At 34.8% G+C, this 23,542-nt stretch overlaps 1 protein-coding gene across 4 annotated transcripts in view; it reads left to right on the plus strand.

Moving 5' to 3' along the window:
• Nucleotides 1-23,542, plus strand: part of Nnf1a — a 260,842-nt gene that overhangs the window by 117,601 nt on the left and 119,699 nt on the right. For all 4 annotated transcript variants that reach the window (XM_067773513.1, XM_067773511.1, XM_067773512.1 and 1 more), the window contains exon 4: nucleotides 18,308-18,398. In XM_067773513.1, coding sequence (XP_067629614.1) covers nucleotides 18,308-18,398 — 91 coding nt within the window. The remainder of the gene's footprint in view (nucleotides 1-18,307; nucleotides 18,399-23,542) is intronic.

Raw genomic sequence — 23,542 nt, forward strand, 5'->3', positions numbered from 1 at the left:
GCCAGTGATAATGAAGATCAACATATAAATCATTTAAGACCAGTTTTCAAAAGACTTGCAGAATATAATTTAAATATCAAACCTTCAAAATGTACTCTCGGTGTGAAATGTCAGGCGAAGGCATTAAACCATCTTTAGATCGAATTGAAATCATAACAAATTTAGAAAAACCAATTTCTATAAATAAGTAAAAAAAAATTTTAGGTATGGTAAATTACTATCACAGATATATTAAAATGTTAGAAACAGAACTTAGTCGACTACATGAAATGTTAACGCAATTAAAAATTGAATATTCAATTATTATGTTTTTCTAAGAGAAACTGAAAAGAAAGAAAGAAACATTTACTGGCATATTGCGATGGTACCATTTCGAAAACCGCCACGTAATCATCATCAGGCAATTTCGTAATGTTATCAAAGGTTTCACCGAGATTCGAACCGCGAATCACACGGTGAAACTGCAGTTGCCTTAACCACTAAGCTATCCTGCTTGTATTTCTTTCCTTGCTTAATTCAGTTTATCTCATTTCTACACTAACAACACATTTGAGACATTCTGTCTCTATATTAATTTATGTGTATGTAGATTTTTCTTTCTTTTCAGTTTATTCTAGAAAAACCATAATTGAATATTCAATTAATATAAGTCGGTGTTAAGCTCATGAATTCTTAAATAATAAATAAATTGAACACACCATTAAACAAACAAACATAAACATGCAATTAAAAACAAACTCAAAAATTGGACAAATGAAACCACAACACCTTTCGAAAATGTTAAAAAATTTTTGCTAAAAATACTTTACTTACACATTTCAACAAAAATGGAACTTCATCATTAGCAGTAGATGCATCAAATGTTGCTATTGGAGCAGTTAGCTTATTTTTCAAGAAAATTAACTACAACAGAAACTAAATATTCAACATTTGATCGTGAACTTTTGGCAATTTATAATTCAGTTAAACATTTTAAACATTTTCTTGAAGGTAGAACTTTTACAATTTATACTGATTATAAACCTTTAACTCATGTTCTAAATTCTAAAGTGGATAGATCTCCTCGTCAACTGCGTAATCTTGAATATATTGCTCAATTTACAAATGATATACAATATATACGTGGAAAAGACAACATAGTTGCCGATATACTTTCCCGTATTCCAAAAATAAATGCAATTTCAACTCAAGATATAAATTTAGAATCTACAAATTGGCCGGACGGGACCTACATGATTTTTATGCCAACTCCGAACGATGAGTTTTCACTGAGAGCTTTTCATGGCAGAAATACACCCGGAGCGCTTGCCAAACACTGCCGAGGGGCGACCCCGCTTAGAAAAATTTTCTTCTAATTGAAAAACCTTATTTCTAAAATTTTTGATATTGCTTTGCCCGGGGTTTGAACCCAGGGTATCCGGTGTGGTAGGCGGGGCACGCTACCATCACACCACGGCGGCCGCCATGAGAAGAATTATATTTGACAAAATTCACTCACTATCTCATCCAAGTATAAGAACAACTAGAAAATTAATTCAAAATAAATATTATTGGCCCAACATGCGTAAAGAAATTAACGATTGGACTTCATTTTGCATTAATTGTCAAAAATCCAATATTTCAAGACATACTAAATCTACTATTAAAAAAATTCAAATACCATCAGGTCGTTTTGAACATATTCATATGGATATTGTTGGACCTCTTCTAGTTTCAAATGAAAATTTGTTATATTTTAACAGTTTGTAAAACTTGACCAATATATTTACTTATTTTAGCGGAGATGCAATTGATTTAATAAAACACACTTTTCGTCGTCCACAATCGATCAATATTTCAAAACCGGAAGTCGACCATCCTCTTCTTCTCTTTTTGTATTCTCCTTTACAGAGTTGCCTTAATCTTCAATATCGTACATTTCTTAATCTAGTACCTAATCTAATACAATTCGCTATTTGTTCAGTGTTACCATCTTACAGCTCGGCCATCCTGACACTGTATCGACCTCAGTAGTATGGAAAAGGGGATTCTAGCCCAAATGGTGAAAGGAAAACTATGTAAATACTGACATACATATATGTGAGTGTGTGTGTGTGAGCATTCAACAATTTCGTTGCCTACATTTAGGGCATACGTTCTTTCGGTTTGTGTTTTGGCTGATCTATAAGAAAAAGCTTAGAGCTTTTTGTAGCTGATCACTCAACAATTTCGTGGCCTAAATTTAGGCACATGCGTTCATCAATACAGGAGAGTATCGAGTTCAGATTTTTAAAGGGGCTCACATTTTTACAGAGCCCCTCGACTTTGTCTTGGCGCTCCAATATACCACCCATCCCCATTCCTTAACCCCCCCCGCACATCCCCTTTCGTCTACAAAAAGGACCAGTTGTGCACCCGTAGGGGCAGATTGAACATTTTGTTTGTCTTTTTATTAGGTTGTAAGTTTGTATGTACATACTTACACATATAAGTACGTGAGAATTGCATAATTAACTAAAGGGCATATTTATAATGAACTTGTGATTTTTTATCACAAAATTTTGTATTTTAATAAAACGTGTTCTCACATTGATTACAACCATTTGGGCTCCTTAAACATGACAGCATATAAATTATAAATTTTTTTAAATATGAAGATTGAACATTTTATTTGTCTTTTTATTAGGTTATAAGTTTGTATGTACATACTTACATATATATGTATATGAGAATATCAACAAACCACAAAATACATACCGATGGACACATCCATCCATATACGTACATTTAGAAAAATAAGGCTACTTGTCTCATGGTATATAAATTGGACAACTTTTCGGTAAAAAAAAATGTAGTAAATTTTTTAAAGCAGCTCAGCACTCATCTATATTTCAAGGACAATCATTTTATAAGGATTTTCAACCGTGTTTAACCAGGAACACGTCTAATAAACAGTAATAAACTATTATACTTACACAGCATTACTTCTCTAACACCGCTGGTTATTATGAATCAAGCTCTAAGGATTTAAAATCAATTTCAAAGGAAAAAAGCTCAAAAAAGCCAATTAATAAAAAAATAAAAATGTATCTGTGTAGTTTTCGTGAAAAGATATATACTCGGAAGAGGAGTTTAGATATACATATTACAATGAAACATCAAGTTATAAAAAAACCCCCCATTTTTTGTGAGCAATGTAAAATTCAAGTGAAAGAAAATGTATCGACAGCACACATGAGAACAAATATACATAACAAAAATTTATGTATAATGTAAATAGTAATGTTAAATGTACATATTAACGCTATGTTTAATAATCGTATTGAAACATACGTTTTGGAAAACGATCAACCCAATGATTTACTTGTTGAACATTTTTTTGAAAAACATTTTAACGAATTATCTGAACTTTTACAGAAATCTATAGAAAAGCATGAAAGCATAAAATTTTACTTTGAATTATTTTGTAAATATATTCAAATAAAAGAAAATATTGAAGAATTTGCTCTAATGTTCCACCAAACATTAATGACTGAAGCATTTATGGAGAACAATAATGTTGATATAATTAAGGAAAAGTTTAGTAAATTAATTAAAAAAATGAAAACATTTCAAAAGCGAGATAGTGGTTCGAGTCTAACTGAAATTGTTTATCTAGAAGTAAACTTAAATAAATACCAACCAATTAGAGGTTCATTATATATACCACTCAAAAGTATTAGCAGATAAAAAAGCTTGTATTAATATTGCTAACAATGATATATATTGGTTTAAATGGGCCATAACTTCATCTCTTTACCAACCGTCAAAAAATAGACAAAGGTGTTCTTCATATCACATTAGAAATATCCAAGATTCCATTATAACTAATTAATGATAAAGTACTCAATTTTGAAAATTTAAATTTCCCATTACAAATAAAAGATATTGAAATATTTGGATCAAATGATCCAGATATTAGTGTAAATGTGTTTGGTATAGAAGACAATTTGGTAGTAGGGCCCTTTTATTTAACAAAAGAAGAAAAATCGCATCACATTAATGTTATTTCTTTATACAGTGATGATTTCAATGAAAGCTATTATGTTTGGATAAAAAATTTAAGTAGATTAATGAGGCATCAAGTTACAAGACATGGGAATAAATTTTATTTTTGCAATACATGTCTAATACATTTTGATAAGGAAGAAAAATTACTAACCCATAAAAAGCACTGTAAAAAAATTGTAACACCGTTGTCTTCACCTGAGAAAAGAATACTAAAATTTGAAAATTTCAAAAAACAATTAGATGTACCACCACCAAACCAATAGATATTCAAAATTCTAGTAGGACTCAATGTGTACAAGAACATATTCCTTATGCCTATTGTTATTTTATTAAGTGCTCATATAATAACCAACATTTTTTAAAACTATTTTCGATGATGTTTTAGATTTTTACCACCTATATTTGAGTAAAACAGTTAAAATGCATCCATTAAATACCGACCAACTTAGACGTCAAAACGAGGATATAGTTTGTCATATCTGTGGAATGGAACTTTTATTAAATGATAGGGTAGCAGACCATTGTCATTTAACTGGTGAATATAGAGGTCCAGCACATAATAAATGTAATTTAGAATATCAGATATCAAATTTTATTCCAATATTTTTTTATAATTTATCTAAATATGACTGTCATTTATTTATTAAAGAGTTGTCATCTGTAGAGGGTGATATAAATATTATTCTCTTAAACAAAGAGTTGTATATTTCAATATCAAAGAGAATATATATTAATAATAAAGATACCATTGAACTTAGGTTTTTATATTCATTTCGATTCATGTCTTCTAGTTTTGACAGTTTAGCTAAGAATTTAAATAATAATGATTTAGAAATAACAAAGGCTTATTTCCCTTGATTTAATGAAACGTAAAGATATTTTCCCGTATGACTACTTAGATTCAGAAGAACGTCTCAACGAAACACAATTACCTGATCGTTCACATTTCTTTAATAAATTATCAAATGAATCATGTAGTATCAATGATTATCAGCATGCACAAAATGTTTGGACAACAGCGGCGTTCAGTTGCTAACAATAAATATTTAAGTGATTGCGATGCGACTAAGTCTTCGAATTATATAATTTATTTAGATGTTAATAATTTATATGGTTATGCTATGTCACAATATCTCCCTCATAATAATTTTGAATGGATTGAAAACGTAGAGGAGTTTAACGTTTTTAGCATACCAGAAGATTCTTTAGTCAGATACATATTAGAAGTAGATTTAGATTATCCCATAACCGATCACAATATTCATAATGATTTACCATTTTGTTTTGAAAATAAAAAAGTTGGCGCAATAAAAAACTCAAAGTTGATAGGTGATTTGAGAAACAAAATAAAATATATTATTCATTATAGAAATTTACAACAATGTATTAAACATGGACTTGTATTAAAGAAAATTCATAGAATTCTACAATTTAATCAATCAGATTGGTTAAAAAAATATATTGGTTTAAATAATTATCATAGAACATTAGCAGCAAATAAGTTTGAAGAAAATTTCTTTAAATTATTGAATAATGCTGTGTATGGGAAAACTATGGAAAATGTAGATAAAAGAGTAGATGTTAAGTTAGTAGTAGTATTAGTTAGATTGGGAAAATATTAATATTGGGGGAAGAGGTAGGAAAAAATTAGGTGCTAAGGCCTTAATAGCAAAACCAAGTTTCCATAGTCTAAGCAAATTTTCTAATAATTTAATAGCGATTCAACTGAAACAAGTGTGAACTCTGTACAATAAACCGATACATATTGGTTTTACCGTATTAGAACTCTCTAAATTTAAAATGTATAGTTTCCATTATCATTATATCAAAGAGAAATATAAAAATAATATTGCTTTGAATTATATGGATACTGATTCATTCATTTATGATATTCAAACTGATGACTTTTATAATTATATTCGTGATGATATTTCAACATTTTTCTGCACATCCTCATATCCAATAGAAAATATTTTTAATTTTCCTCAGTTGAATAAGAAGGTTCTAGGTATGATGAAGGATGAATGTAATGGGAAGTTAATAAAATAATTTTTAGGTTTAAGAGCGAAAATCTATTAATTTAGAATGGATAGCGATATAAATGAAACTAGAAAAATTAAAGGAATAAAAAAGCTACATTGAGTTTAAGTGATTTTAGAAAATGAATGTTGGAAAATAAATTGTATAATGCATCAATGTATACATTTAGATCTAAATTACATACGGATATACACAAAATATTTATAAAGTAGCTCTAAGCAATATGGATGGTAAGCGAATTGTACGGGAAAATCATATTGATACTTATGCTTATTGTCATTTCGAAACCTTATAGTAGTACTTTACTGTAATACATTTAAGAAAAAATATACAATTTATATTTTATATAATTTATTTTTATTAAATAAAAATTTTCAACATAATTGACCACATATTACTGTGTTGTATTTTTGTTTCTGCTCATAATTGTAATGTATTGGTGGCTTCAGATAATTAATCAGTTCAATCGGTGGCTGTAAATTTCCAAAACTATCAAAATATTCTTCATAAATTTTGTTTTTATAGTATGCTACCCAATGAGTGCCAGGACCATCAGCATCGTCTAAATTAAGAATTCCACATTCTTAAGATTTCGATTTATTCGTTAGGGAATTTCGCATAAAAATTCCTCTGAAATGTTTAAGATGTTTGCAATATTTTATTAAATCTACATCTGTTAACGGTCTTTGGGTAGGTTTTTTTATTAGTTTTTTGGATAGGGTCTTAAAAATAACCCATATCCCCTTCTATACGGTTTGAGGAATAAACCCTCCCCCATAGCGATTGATTCCATATATCTATTATGACGCCTAGCCTCAGCCAATTGCTCCTTTCCATTCCTGTTATCATTAAAAACTTTTGCTTTAGCTGATCCACCAGATGCTATACCACCAAGTGCACCTAACGCTGTTAAAATCGGAAGTAGTGGTAAAATTCCGCCAATTTTTGGGACTGGAATTATTCTCGGTATTAATTTTTTTTATTTTTAAAGCTAGACTCTATAGCATTCTTAGAAATGTTATAGGCCTCATTAAATGACTGCGGATTCTTTTTTTTAAGTATGTTGATACCTTTTTTAACTGCTATACTATACTTACTTGCGTATAAATAATAAATTTAAATTGAAATTGAAATTTATTGTTAGCAACTGAACGCCGTTTGCAACATTGAACAATCCCGCCCCTAATTCCCGACAATATAAAATTAGCATGTTTTCATCAGTAAACAATTATAATTCTATTCTAGTTATTTTGAGCATTGCGTCTCAAGATAATCCTGGAGATGTATAATATTGACAAGGGGCTAGTCGATAAATTCCTTTACATAATTTTCTAAAATTTTCAGAAATGTCACTGAGGGGTAGCCCATCTACTTTTAGATATAATAATAAATAATCTAATAAATTGGAACAATTAAATGTTGTCCAAACATTTTGTGCATTCTGATAATCATTGATACTACATGATTCATTTGATAATTTATTAAAGAAATGTGAACGATTAGGTAATTGTGTTTCGTTGAGACATTCTTCTGAGTCTAAGTAGTCATATGGGAAAATACATTTACGTTTCATTAAATAAAAGTGATGATCGTTAGGGAAATAAGCCTTTGTTATTTCTAAATCATTATTATTCAAATTCTTAGCTAAACTGTCAAAACTAGAAGACATGAATCGAAATGAATCTAAAAACCTAAGTTCAATGGTATCTTTATTATTACTATATATTCTCTTTGATATTGAAATATACAACTCTTTGTTTAAGGGAATAATATCTATATATCCCCCTCTACAGATGACAACTTTTTAATAAATAAATGACAATCATATTTAGATAAATTATGAAAAAATATTGGAATAAAATTTGATATCTGATATTCAAATTACATTTATTTTGTGCTGGACCTCTATATTCACCAGTTAAATGACAATGGTCTGCTACCCTATCATTTAATAAAAGTTCCATTCCACAAATATGTATATCCTCGTTTTGACGTCTAAATTGGTCGGTAGTTAATGGATGCATTCTAACTGTTTTACTCAAATATAGGTGGTAAAAATCTAAAACATCATCGAAAATAGTTTTAAAAAATGGTGGTTATTATATGAGCACTTAATAAAATAACAATAGGCATAAGGAATATGTTCTTGTATACATTGAGTCCTACTAGAAAATTGAATATCTATTGGTTTGGTGGTGGTACATCTAATTGTTTTTTGAAATTTTCAAATTTTAGTATTCTTTTCTCAGGTGAAGACAACGGTGTTACAATTTTTCTACAGTGATTTTATGGGTTAGTAATTTTTCTTCCTTATCAAAATGTATTAGACATGTATTGCAAAAATAAAATTTATTCCAATGTCTTGTAACTTGATGCGTCATTAATCTACTTAAATTTTTTATCCAAATATAATGGCTTTCATTGAAATCATCACTGTATAAAGAAATAAAATTAATGTGATGCGATTTTTCTTCTTTTGTTAAATAAAAGGGCCCTACTACTAAATTGTCTTCTATACCAAACACATTTACACTAATATCTGGATTATTTGATTCAAATATTTCAATATTTTTATTTGTAATGGGAAATTTAAATTTTCATGTTCGTTGTTAGTTCGCCCTGAAGGCGATTACCGATGTGTAATCGAAATATATTGGCACAAATATAAACACCATGTTTTTATTTATATGACCTCGAGCCAGCAAATAAAAAGGCAAAATTGAGTACTTTATCATTAATTAAAGTTATAATGGAATCTTGGATATTTCCAATGTGATATGAAGAACACCTTTGTCCATTTTTTGACGGTTGGTAAAGAGATGAAGTTATGGCCCGTTTAAACCAATATATATCATTGTTAGCAATATTAATACAAGCTTTTTTTATCTGCTATTACTTTTGGTAGTGGTATACATAATGAACCTCGAATTGGTTGGTATTTATTTTTGTTTACTTCTAGATGAATAATTTCACTTAGACTCCAACCACTATCTCGCTCTTGAAATGTTTTCATTTTTTTAATTAATTTACTAAACTTTTCCTTAATTATATCAACAACATTACGTTAGCTTAATGTGAAAATGTGCTAAGTCAACTTTTTCGTATTTTACAGGAGACGAAAAAAAATGAATAACTTTTGAAATAACCTTCTTTTTTCAAAACTGTGGAAGAGGATACCTTAACCGCAATGCTTTTGAGTGTAGAAGCTTTGAAAAAGATAAACAAAAATCATTTCCGCACTCATAACAAATTTTTTCTCCTGACTTAGCACTTTCTACTCAATATGTTTTCCCATCACTCCTCACCTTTGATGATTGAAATAAAACACTAAAATACTATTTATTTGTCAAACTATTTCTAACGGTTCTGATATGGACTTTTTTGCCGGATGGTGCGCAGACAATAATTTATATTTAAATTCAAACAAATACTGTGTTGTGTCTTATTCCAAAAAGACGACTGCCACATACTTTATCTACAAACTAAATACTAAATCTCCTAATCGTTGTCAAGAGAATAAAGACTTGAGTGTAATTTTTAACTCCAAACTCTCTTTTTCTAGTATAATTGACTTCGTTGTTTCAAAATTTGTTGCAATGGTTTGGTTCAGTAGACGTAACACCAGTGGTTTTAAGGAGCCTATGACGTTGAAGACACTTTATATATCTTTGGTCAGAAGTCGTCTTGAATATTGCTCAATAATATGGAATCCCCTCTACGAATCTAACTCCTATAAAACTGAGAGAGTTCAAAAAATGTTTACAAAAATTGCTTTACGTATGCTTCACTGGCCAGACGGCCTCCCATCATATAGCAGCAGATGCAAATTGCTTGGTCTTCAGGCTTTGCATGACAGAACAACTCAATCTCACTCATGCTTGCCTATAATGTAATAAACGTTAGCATGAATTGCTCTGATTTATCTAATTTGTTCATTCCATATATTCCAATGCGTGATCTTCGGCATAATAGATTATTTATCTAAATAACTAACAAAACGAATTATGCTATGAATGAACCTATAACTAGGACTATACATCTAGCAAACCGATAAGTTTAAGCTTGAATTGTTTTCTATTTTTAACTAGTCTGTAACAAAGCATGTAATTATCGACATGTAAGAATTGAAGTAGATTATGGTCAGCGCAAAGCATTTACCAAACACCAAAGGTATGTCTCAATTGGGTGAATCCAATTTCAAGGGGTTGTGTAGGCAACCCTCTCAAGGGTTCCCAGCGCAAAATATAGCCTTCCAACCCAATTGCCAACCTCACCTACCCGTGGCGAATTCTGTTTCATTGACAGCCGAAGCTCTGGCGACCCCAAGTTCCTCATGGAACTAGGGGGTGGGGAGGACGGGATGGCCTAGAAGGTTTAATGTGGTCATATAAATCGTTCCCGAGATGGTCGGACCTTAATAGTGCTTTGTTACCGGAACGTACCGGATCTATATGCGGCAAAGGACTATCAACATCGGCCCAAAGCCTTCGGGGAGTGTCTTTATCGTTAATGCAACAACAACAAAAATAACAACAACAAAGCATTTACTTTTAGGAAAGAGTATATATTAATAAGAGCCGTCAGAACGCATACTTTGACAAATTACTCGATGTTTTCTCAAGGTAGTCGCTGCTTTTTTTTTGTCAGATGTATTTATAAAAACCCCTTCTATACATTTTCTGGGGGTATTTGTGTTTATTTTATTGATTGTATTAAATTAATTAATTAATTCTATTTCCAAAAATCGTAATTATGCAAAGTCACTTCACCGCATAAATATATAGGATGCAGTTAAAGAAAACTAAAGAAAACTTCCTTGGGAATCACATTCGACATAACAGGGTTGCTTTGGCAACAACAAAAGTATCGAGTGACGCCTCTTAACAAATACATATATACTCTTTGCTTTTAGACTGAATGAATTAAATAAGTAAATCAAATGCGCGCAAAGAAATGACTAGTAATTCAGATTGATATTATTGACTGGTTGACTTAGCACACTTTTTTTGAACAGTTGACAACTCAGCACATTTACACATCATTGCAAACAGCACGTAAAAATTAAAAATTAAAATATTTTTTTCTTGCGATCGCTGTATTTTGAATTCAGTTTTAAAACTGCACTAAAATACAATTTTTCAAAAAAAGTGACTGAGCACATTTTCACATTAAGCTAACGATTATTGTTCTCCATAAATGCTTCAGTCATTAATGTTTGGTGTGACATTATAGCAAATTTTTCAATATTTTCTTTTATTTGAATATATTTAAAAAATAATTCAGAGTTAAATTTGATGCTTTCATGCTTTTCTATAGATTTCTGTAAAAGTTCAAATAATTCGTTAAAATTTTTTTCAAAAAAACGTTCAACAATTAAATCATTGGGTTGATGGTTTTCCAAAACGTATGTTTCAATACGAATATTAAACATAGCGTTAATGCATTTAACATTACTATTTACATTATACATACAATTTTTTTATGTATATTTGTTCTCACGTGTGCTGTCCATACATTTTCTCCACTTGAATTTTACAGTGCTCACAAAAAATGGTTTTTTTTTATAACTTGATGTTTTATTGTAATCTTCCGAGTATATATCTTTTCACAAAAACTACATGAATACGTTTTTATTTTTTTATTAATTGGCTTTTTGAGCTTTTTTCCTTTGAAATTGATTTTAAATCCTTAAGAGCTTAATTCATAATATGGAATATGCCTAAAATAAGCAGCGGTGTTAGAGAAGTAATGCTGTGTAAGTATTATAGTTTGTTACTGTTTATTAGACGTGTTCCTGGTTAAACACGGTTGAAAATCCTTATAAAATGATTATCCTTGAAATATAGATGAGTGCTGAGCTGCTTTAAACAATTTGCTATATTTTTTTTTACCGAAAAGATGTCCAATTTATATACAATGAGACAAGAAGCCCTTATCTTTCTAAATATACGTTTATGGATGGATGTGTCCATCGGTATGTATTTTGTGGTATGTTGATATCCTCAACATACATATATGTACACACAAGCTTAAAACATAATAAAAAGACAAATAAAATGTTCAATCTTCATATTTAAAAAAATATATCGGAGCGCCAAGAGTCGAGGGGCTCTGTAAAAATCTGAGCCCCTTTAAAAATCTGAACTCGATACTCTCCTGTATTGATGAACGTATGCGCTTAAATTTAGGCAACGAAATTGTTGAATGATCAGCTACAAAAAGATCGAAACTTTTTCTTATAGATCAGCCAAAACAGAAACCGAAAGAACGTATGCGCCTAAATGTAGGCAACGAAATTTTTGAATGCTCACACACACACACATATAGATGTATGTCAGTATGTATATAGTTTTCCTTTCACATTTTTCCTTTCACCATTTGGGCTAGAATCACCTTTTCCATACTACTGACCTCGATACATTATAACTTAATTTCTATTTTAACTGTCGAACATTTCTTAATGTAATACCTAATCTAATACAATTCGCTATTTGTGTTCAGAGTTACAGCTCGGCCAATCTGACACTGTAATCGACCTCGATACAGTATAACTTAATTTCTAACAAATATTATTCTGGTTCCTCCACATCTCTATCAGGTGTTTGAGTGCACCATGATAGAGTGTGCTTTGGTATCAGCTACAATTTGGTGAACTTTAGAAATATTTAATTTGTTTTTATGTCTTAAATCCAAAAATTTCATACATTTTTGTCTTAACCTCCGTTAACTTAATATTAAACGTAATAAGAAAATCACGTCCCAAAATAACTGGAACGACCATGTCATTATCTGATATGTTATTCAATTCAATTTTACTTCTTTGTTTATCAAAGTTTACACAACAAATATTTTTTCCTCCGATGCCTTTAAATTTTGCGGGATATCTTGCGACTTGATTTTCCAGCAGTTGTTTCGGAACATATGTTTCCCGAATAAAACTAACCGGACTACCGGTATCAGCCAGAGGAAAAAATTGTCGGACATAAACTTATTATCTATCCTGAAGGTGATACTTACTAAATTGAATGCCTTTATTTCATCGCTACATGAGTGGTTATCATCATCGTCGTCGTCGTCATCTTTTTTCTCATCGTCGTTATCATCATCATCATCGTCATCAATATCACCATCATTATCATTATCATCATCGTCGTCGCTATCTTCATTGTCATCGTCGTTGTCATCATCATCATTATCACCATCATTATCATCATCGTCGTCGTTCGTTGTCATCGTCGTTATCATTATCATCACTATCTTCCTCACCATCACCATCTTTGTCGTTTTCACCAGTAACATTATTTCCTTGCTGTTTTTGCTTTTGTAGTTGCAACAGCTATTTGGCCATCGCCTGCATCGAAAGGACATAGAAGTGCAGGAATTCCCTCTTTTTGTCCCATTTACATTTACGTGTATTTACAGCTGAAGCAGCAGATTTAAAAACGGCGGCTGAACATGTATGAATGGCAACCGAAACATTTAATTCTGTGAAATCATCGGCAGATATATTAATAAAGTTAGCTGGAACGGCAGTGGCGGCGTTAGCGGTAGTAGAAACAAGGATTATCGAAAATAAAGATGTTGCAGGCGCAAACTTCGGTGGAAAGCAGCGGAGCGTAACAAAATTCTAGTAGGTCACTTTCACCACACCAAAAACTTTAACACAATTTAAGCACAGAAATACACTGATTGGAGTTTTAGAGAGTAAAAGTTAAAATTCTGAACACATTACCTGAATAAAAAGTGTACAAATAATTATTAAATAACAAATACAGACAGTGGTAGTTAACAAATTCTGCTGTGATAAGTGGTGAATGTGACCTACTAGAAGTTTTGTGAAGCTTGCTTCACACGATTTTTCGTCCCTGCTACATCTTTATTTTCGATAATATTTGGTAGAAATCACTGTGGCGGCAGTATGAGGAGCAGGAGTGATAACTGAAACATTTAATTCTGTGAAATCATCAGCGGCGGTATTTACAAAGGTAGCCGGAACGGCAACGTCGGTAGTAGAGGCAACATGAACGGCAGTGGCGGCGGCGACGGCAACAGAAATGACTGCGGCGGCAGCATGAGCAGCAGGAACGGCAGTGGCACCAGTGGAGGTTACCTTGTTGGGTGCAGCAGAAAAAATGTCAATAGAATTGCCTGCACCTACTATATTCGAATTATTGTCGTCTTTTAGGCCCAATATATTCATCATTAGGCAGCGTACTTGTGCTGTTATGGCAGTAGTAGGGAACTCCACGTTGTTTTCCATTAAAATTTTGATTATATCTTCTATGGCATCGGCCATTGCAAAATAATATAGTAGTTTGTTCACTGGGTGCTTACACACCTGAGTTGTAAAACTTGACCAATATATTTACTTATTTTAGCGGCCTCCGTGGTGTGATGGTAGCGTGCTCCGCCTATCACACCGTATGCCCTGGGTTCAACTCCCGGGCAAAGCAACATCAAAATTTTAGAAATAAGATTTTTCAATTAGAAGAAAATTTTTCTAAGCGGGGTCGCCCCTCGGCAGTGTCTGGCAAGCGCTCCGATTGTATTTCTGCCATGAAAAGCTCTCAGTGAAAACTCATCTGCCTTGCAGATGCCGTTCGGAGTCGGCATAAAACATGTAGGTCCCGTCCAGCCAATTTGTAGGGAAAAATCAAGAGGAGCACGACGCAAATTGGAAGAGAAGCTCGGCCTTAGATCTCTTCGGAGGTTATCGCGCCTTACATTTATTTTTTTTTTAATTGAGTTAATAAAACACACTTTTCGTCGTCCACAATCAATCCATATTTCGCAACCGGAAGTCGACCATCCTCTTCTCTTTTTATATTCTTCTTTACAGAGTTGCCATAATCTTTAATATCATACATTTCTTAATCTAGTACCTAATCTAATACAATTCGCTATGTGTTCAGAGTTACCATCTTACAAATTGTTGACAAATTTTCACGTTGGCCTGAAGCTTATCCACTTAAAGACATTCTAAAAAATACTATAGTAAAAACTTTTATTCAAAATTATATACCACGATTTGGTATACCATGGAATATTACAGTAGATCAAGGTTCACAATTCACTTCAAAATTTTTTACGGAATCAACTAAACTTTTAGGTTCTCATAAAATTCATACATCTTACCATCCCCAAGCAAATGGCATGATAGAGAGATTCCATCGACAAATGGTCTGACATTTTACCATTCATTCTTCTTGGTTTACGAACTTCTATTAAAGAAGATTTAAAATGTTAATCTGCTGTACTTGTTTATGTCCAAACACTTAGGATATCTGGTGAATTAATTGTTTCCAATAGTAATAAAGAACATGATTTTTCTAATGATGCTCTTCACAAAATAAGAGAACATTTTTCGCTTGTTCGTTCTAAAGTTTTTCATCATAACAAAGAAAACTTTTTCTTTCCTAAAAAATTAGAAAATTGTGAATATGTTTTTGTTAAAATTCTTCGTAAATCTAATTTACAATCACCGTATGAAGGACCTTTCGAAGTTATCTCTAAGAAACATAAAACATTTACAATTCAATACAAAAATACTATTAAAAATATTTCAATTGATTTACTTAAACCGGCAAACATACTTATTAACACTAATTTAAATACAAATACATTAAGCAATAAAAAAGAAAAAAGATTACATTTTCAAAAATTGACCGTTTGGGATCTTTTTTTTTTTTAATTTGTTTTTAAATGTACTTTTCGGAAAAAATACAAAAAAATGTTTAAAGTTTTTTTTGTAATTTTTCAGTTTTTCGAGATTTTTCGAATTTCGCCCTTTTTTTCTCATAAAAAACTTCAATCAATTCTGAAATCATCCCAACTAATCACGGAGTGTGGCCCAGCATTTTTTTCTTTTATTTAATTGAAAAAAAAAAAGCTTTAAAATTTTTTTTGTATTTTTTCCGAAAAGTACATTTAAAAACATATTTAAAAAAAAAGTGATCCCAAACGGTAAATTTTTGAAAAAGTTATAGCAAAACGGTGTTTTTTTTTAAATATTTAAAACTTATTTTGAGTTGGAAAACGATGTTTTTTCAAAATGCTATAACTTTTTCAAAAATTGACCGTTTGCGATATTTTTTTTTTTAATATGTTTTTAAATGTACTTTTCAGAAAAAATACAAAAAAAATTCTCGGTCCACTCCGGGATTAGTGGGGATGATTGCAGAATTGATTGAAGTTTTTTATGAGAAAAAAAGGCGAAATTCGAAAAATCTCGAAAAACTTAAAAATTACAAAAAAAAACTTTAAAAATTTTTTTGAATTCTTTCCGAAAAGTACATTTAAAAACAAATTAAAAAAAAAGATCCCAAACGGTCAATTTTTGAAAAAGTTATAGCATTTTGAAAACAAAAACGGTGTTTTTTAAAAAATTCATAACTTTAAAAATTTTTTTGAATTCTTTCCGAAAAGTACATTTAAAAACAAATTAAAAAAAAAGATCCCAAACGGTCAATTTTTGAAAAAGTTATAGCATTTTGAAAACAAAAACGGTGTTTTTTAAAAAATTCATAACTTTTTTGAGTTGGATGAAAAAATTTGAAAAACTTTTGAAAAACGTCTTTCGTAAGCTAGAAAAAGAAGAAAAACTTTCAGCCAATTCTAAAGGGGTCGGGTTCAAAATTGGTCGAAATGGGATGGAATACCCCATATATATATAACATTTTGGAAAACACAAAAAACATGATTATTTAGTAAATAATACACCTAGAATGTTGAAATGTGACGTGTGGACTGATATTGAGACTCTTGATACAAATTTGAAAATCTTTTTTTAAATGGGCGTGGCACCGCCCACTTTTGATAAAATCAATTTTACAAATATCATTAATCATAAATCAAAAATAGTTAAACCTATCGTAAGAAAATTCGGCAGAGGGTTGCCTTTACTATAAGGAATGCTTTGAAGAAAAATTAACGAAATCGGTTAAGGACGACGTCCACTTTTATATAAAAGATTTTTAAAAGGGTCGTGGACTATTAAAATAAGTTATATCTTTGCAAAAAAGAGCTTTATATCAGTGGTATCTCATTTCCCATGTGGATTTATAACAATAAATAGGAAAAACTTCAAATTAAAAAATGGGCGTGGCACCGCCCCTTTTAAGACTAATCAATTTTCTATGTTTCGGTAGCCATAACTCGAAGAAAAATTAGTTCAGAATATAACTATATGTATATGTATTATTGAGCAGCCTTGTAACACTATTAAGCACACAAAACATACAACAACAGCATTTCAAGTGTACAGCTGGGTATGTAATGTTCGGTTTCACCCGAACTTAGACTTCCTTACTTGTTTGTTTCTTCTTTGCTTTTAGCCGCTGTTTATATATGTGTGATTACTTGCTTTGCTTGTTTGCGTTTCAAAGAAACCAGATGCAGATACCGTTAAAAATTTAACATTCACATGCAACAATACCGCTGATCCTGATATCTATCTGAACCAATTTCGAATCAATAGGAGCTGTTGATTTGGTTTTTTGTGCAAAATTTTGACAGCATACCCACTGTACTTGGTAGCACTTACAGACATATGCACTAGGGCATCCCATATTCAACAAATTTTGTCCACTGGACAACCCATAAATGTTTACTTAAGTCAGAAAATAAATTATTAAGGCCATAAAATAATTACATTATATTCATTTTAAATTATGATAGAAAAACTATAAATTTCTTATTTGAAAAATACAAGAACTACAACATAATGTGTAATTGCTCCGGACAGACGTAAAATTTCTTATATTAGCCTTGTTACGATAGTTATTTAGTCCAAAACGCTTCTTTTGGTACCACTCCCGATTTTTGGACGACCCTATTGTCAAGCATTGGTACTATAGCTTTTTTATTTGCGAAATCCCATACAATTTTATATGGAAAATTTATCGCATTTGTGGCATGGCTTAAAGAACTAATAATACTAGTTATCAGTTTGAAAACTTGTTTTAACTTTTTAAGTAAAATTTTATGTAGTGATTCGGCAAAAAAGTGTGAAAATTACAGGCACCCTATTATGTGTACAGATTAGTTGAGTTCTGCCAACTCTCATAGCACTGATCCGCATCGTTTCAATGACTTTTGAGCGTGATCCAGAGCTGGATCGCTCATTGGAACGCCCTAATTATTGTACAGCATTTATTTACTAGCGGCATAGGGATGTATCGAAATTGCTAATATTCCCCACAATAAGAATGATAATTTCTTTTAATTGTTTGCATTTCAGAAATTAATGGAAATAAATCATAGAGAACGTTGTCGTATTGAGGACATGGACTATTCAAGAAAGTCTACGCTAGAGAACATGGAACGTTGCAGTAAGTACATGGAAGAAATCAACTCGCAGACAGTGCAAATGACTTGCGATGTGACAAGTACGCTTGCAAAGGATTTTGTTTAAAGATGTTTCATATCACGAAAGTTGTATTTAAGTCATGCAAGTATGTACATAGGCTGGATTAACCCACGTTTGGATTTGATTTGAATTCTTTGACTTATAAAAACCAGAAACAGTGAGCATGGGAATGTGAGTGGCAAAAGTTCACTTAAGACTAATTCTAATGAGTTCTTTAACCTTCATAGGAAGGGTCAAAAACAACTGCAAATCGTTGGCTTAATTCTCAGGGGCCTAACTAACAAATATAAAATTTCATTGGACAAACAAAAATCGTTTTAATTTCACATTCACAACTTGCAGATACGGCTTTTTAAAAGTGGCATAACTACGTCGTTATAGGTTCTAAACTATAAATTTTTTACTGAGGTTGTATTTTTATATACGATATCAAAATTTGTGAAAAACGCAGTTTCGTAAAATCTGTCGGTTGGGGCCTTTGTGAATTATTTATTCCCTACAGGGTCAGAAAAAGTGATGAAAAATTTAGGGTAAGAACTACCCTCACTAGGGTAGGCACTTTGTCGTTGGTGTGAGGGCTTAGCCGATCTCTATAGCGCCCTACTATGAGGTGGAGCTGTTAAGGCTGGCATCTATGCCGTTTTGCCCCATAGGAGGGCGGCGGGATGTCGGTGACCAAGAACTGCCAACCCCCTAATCCAGGGCGTTATGCGGACCGTGCATATTGGATGATTTACAGCCAGGGGATAAATTCGGATGTATTCGAACGGTGCCTTCCCGATACCGGGCCACCTTGGGAAGTATTGATGGCCTTACTACAGTAAGGGGCGCTGCTGTGGCGGACGGTTTTTTCCAGTCATTGACTGTGGCACTGGTTGATCGTAGCAGTCCTTTTGGACAGATGACTACTGAATGGTGGAGATCTGTAGAAAGGGAGCGTATTAGCTTAATGCTTAAGATGATGCGGAAACAACCAAGTAAGCCAATTCCAACCTTTGATTCGGGGGGATGGTATAATGGTGTGAAGATGATAGCGTGCGAAAACATCGCGAGCTTGCGGTGGCTGGAGGAAGTGGTTCCAAACCTCCAAAGGCAAGGACCGTACGCGCGGTTTGAGGTGGTAGATAAAGCGCAAATCCCCACGGTACCAAAAGTTAAGGTATGGATACCCTGCGTGATGAAGTCGGAGGATACACTGCGACTTCTGCAGAATCAGAATCCGAACATACTGACACAGGATTCGAAGGTACTTAGTGTATCTAGGCCTACGGAGGAAGGTCAGTTCTACATCTTCCAAATAAACAAGCAGGTGGAGGATATATTGTACACGCAGCTTGGAAAAATGTCCTTTGGTACAGGCAAAATGTATATGCGACTTAGGAAAAGAAGTCCCGAGGATAAAAATCCTAACACGCTGAAAGTGGGCGAAGTCGAAAAGGACCTCAAAAGCTTAAGGGAAAAAAGACAGGTGGACTTCACCACGAAAGTGCTAGAAGAGGAATAACAGCCAGATGGTGCTGTGAGTCCCACAGAGGAACACCCGGCAAAACAGTTACAAGAGACTGAAGGGGGCTTCGAACACTCTAAACCAAAAGGGCAAGGGGAGGACGACGACGTCACGACGAAGGTGCTGGAGGGGGACAAACAGCCCAATGGTGCTGCGAGTCCTACAGATAAACCTCCAAAACAGTAAAGTGGCGTCGAGCGAACTCCTCCTAACCCTTGAGGAGGGTTCGTTTGACGTGGCGCTGATCCAGGAGCCGTGGCTCTCATGTTGTTGTTGTTGTTTTTGTAGCAATGCTCGCCCCACCAAATAGCCGCGACCGATCACAAATTGTCATCAATATCCTCTAACGGAAGTCCAAGGAAACTTGCCGTTTCAACAGGGGGGGACCATAAGGAAAGGGGTGTTAGAGGCGTTGGTTCCACATTACAATTAAAGAGATGGTTGGTGTCATGTGGGGACACATTGCAAGCGGGCATACATTTTGTATGTCGGGGTTGATTCTGGATAGGTAAGAGTTTAACATGTTACAGTATCCAGAATGAAGTTGAGCAAGAGTGACACGCGTTTCCCTGGGGAGTATGCGTTCCTCTTCCGCGAGTTCTGGATATTTTTCTTCAAGTACTGGATTCACCGGGCAATTCCCGACATAAAGGTCCGACGCCTGTCTATGGAGTTCACCAAGGACCTGCTTGTGTTTTTTCGCTTCATACGGCTGGGTTCTCAGGTGCCGTATTTCCTCAAAATGCTTACGGAGATGACTCCTTAGGCCCCTAGGCGGTGCTGGTTCGTCAATCAGATGTCTGTTGGGATGCCCAGGTTTCTGGGTATTCAACAGAAACTGTTTGGTCAGCATCTCATTTCTCTCCCTGATGGGGATTATTCTCGCCTCATTATGCAGATGGTGTTCTGGGGACATAAGAAGACAGCCCGTAGCGATTCTGAGAGCAGTATTTTGGCAGGCCTGTAGTTTCTTCCAGTGGGTACTTTTTAGGCTTGGCGACCATATGGGTGACGCGTAGCACGTAATCGGCTGGCTAATTGCTTTGTATGTGGTCATGAGCGTTTCTTTATCTTTTCCCCAGGTACTGCCAGCAAAGGATTTGAGGATTTTATTACGGCTCTGAATTCTCGGAACAATTGCGGTTGCGTGCGCACCAAAATGTAGATCCTGATCAAACGTCACACCCAAGATTTTGGGGTGTAGGACAGTCGGTAAGCGTAGTGCCATCGACGTGGATGTTCAATATGGTCGACATTTGGGGCGTCCATGTTGTAAATAAGGTCGCGGAAGATTTAGTCGGTGACCATGCCAGGTTTCGCGAGGCGAAAAAACTGGAGAGATCAGGGAGATAGCCGTTTATTTTATTGCATAGCTCATCGATCTCTGGGCCTGGGCCTGTGGCCATTATTGTGCAGTCATCGGCGTAGGAAACGATTGTGACTCCTTCCGGTGGTGAATGTAGCTTGGATATGTAGAAATTAAACAAAAGTGGGGATAGGACACCACCCTGTGGCACCCCTTGTTTAATTCTCCTTGGTTTTGATGTTTCGTTTCTGAATTGCACCGATGCCTGCCGACCACCCAGATAATTTGCGGTCCACCTTTTAAGACATGGGGGAAGGGTAGACCCTTCCAGGTCTTGCAGTAACGAGCCATGGTTGACCGTATCAAATAGGTCTAGCGCTACGAGTACTGTTCTATGGTGGGGGTATTGATTCAAACCGCAATTTATCTGGGTGCCAATGACATTTAGCGCGGAGGTAGTGCTATGGAGTTTTCTGAAGCCATGCTGATGAGGGGCTAGCTGCAAATGTGCTTGGAAATAAGGGAGCAAAATGGCTTCAAGCGTCTTTGCCACTGGCGATAGGAGAGATATCGGACGATATGACTCACCTATGTTAGCTGGTTTCCCAGGCTTTAGTAGCGGGACCACCTTGGCCATTTTCTATTTCTCGGGCATGACAAAGGTGGAAAGAGACAGGTTGAAGACATGCGCTAAATATTTTAAACCCTCTTTCCCTAGGTTTTTAAGCATCGGCATGGCTATGCCGTCTGGGCCCACTGCTTTGGATGGTTTAGCGCGACCAATGGCGTCCTCAACCTCTCTAGCGGTGATGGTGATTGGTGACGCGCTGAATTTGTGTTTATGTGCGTGTCTATTGGCTCTCCGTCTATCTTTGTCAACCGTAGGATGCATTATATATTGTCGGCAGAAAGCGCTCGCGCATTTTTTCGCATCCGACAGCACCTTATCGCCAAAGGCGATGGAAACTTTGTCTTTGTGCTTAGTCGGATTCAATAGGGACTTTACGGTGGACCAAAGTTTACCTACACCGGTAGAGAGGTTACAACCTCTTAGGTGCTCTTCCCATTTCGCCCGCTTGTGTTCGTCCACAAGCAATCTGATGCGTTGGTTTATATCCCTTATTTGGGGGTCGCCTGGATCAAGCTGCCTTATAAGGTCGCGTTCCCTCGCTAAGCTCGCGGCCTCCGCCGGGAAGTGGGCCGGATTTCGGGAATTCTCCCGACTTTCCTGTTTTGAAGTTTATGAAAGTGCGTTTTTCGGTGACGATGATGTCGGCGGTACGCTCGAACGAAATAAGTATGGGCAGGTGGTCGGATGCCAATGTTACCATCGGCTGCCAGTTGACGCAGTTTACGAGTTCTGCGCTCACGATTGAGATATCTGGCGAGCTATGACAGCTTCCTACCATACGTGTGGGGGCGTCTCCGTTTATTGTGCAGAACGTCGTTTCTTCTATTTGATCCGCCAACATCTCACCCCTACTGTCCGCCCGCAAGTTTGAATGCCATAGGTCGTGATGGGCATTGAAATCGCCTAAGATAATGCGATTGTTGCCAGTGAGTAAGGCCTCGATATTAGGGCGGTATCCACTGGGGCAACAGGTGACAGGAGGGATGTAGATGTTGATGATTTCTAGATTTGCATCGCCTGACCGAACAGATAGGCCTTGAGATTCTAAGACATTGTCCCTGCGGTCGATGCCAGGATCAAATATATAATATTGCACAGAGTGGTGTATAATAAACGCGAGGCCGCCTCCATTTCCGCTCTCGCGGTCTGTCCTGTGGACAGATGCAGATCTTGCTGTGAGTTTAGTCTCTTGAATCCCGGCAATGCGGATGTTGTGCCGCTTCATGAAATCGACTATCGCCGTAATCTTCCCAGTTAGTCCATTACAGTTTAACTGCAGAATTCTGAAGTGCATGAGGGGTGACGCCGCCACTCTAGGGGTAAGTGACGGGTGACTACGCCTAGGTTGTGGAAGGCCAGGACGCAATTGCTGTTGTGGCCTTGGGACTGGGCGCCCTTGGGCAAGCATTGGGGTACCCGGATGATTTGGGTTTGCGACCTGACAACATGGCGCGATGAAACCCGTCGAGGGGTTGCCATCGCGGAGACCAGAACATCTAGGAAAGTGGCACCACCCAAGGCAGGCGCTACATTGAGCGGATGTCGCAAACCTATATATTCTGTGCTGGCAGACGGTGCAAACGGAGGTAGGGACTAAGAGTCTGTTTCCCTGACCTGCACGATTGCTGCCAGAAAAGAGGGGGGGGGGGGGGGAAGAAGACG

The sequence above is a fragment of the Eurosta solidaginis genome, chromosome 3, assembly GCF_040869045.1.
Source record: "Eurosta solidaginis isolate ZX-2024a chromosome 3, ASM4086904v1, whole genome shotgun sequence".
Classification (NCBI taxonomy): Eukaryota; Metazoa; Arthropoda; class Insecta; order Diptera; family Tephritidae; genus Eurosta; species Eurosta solidaginis.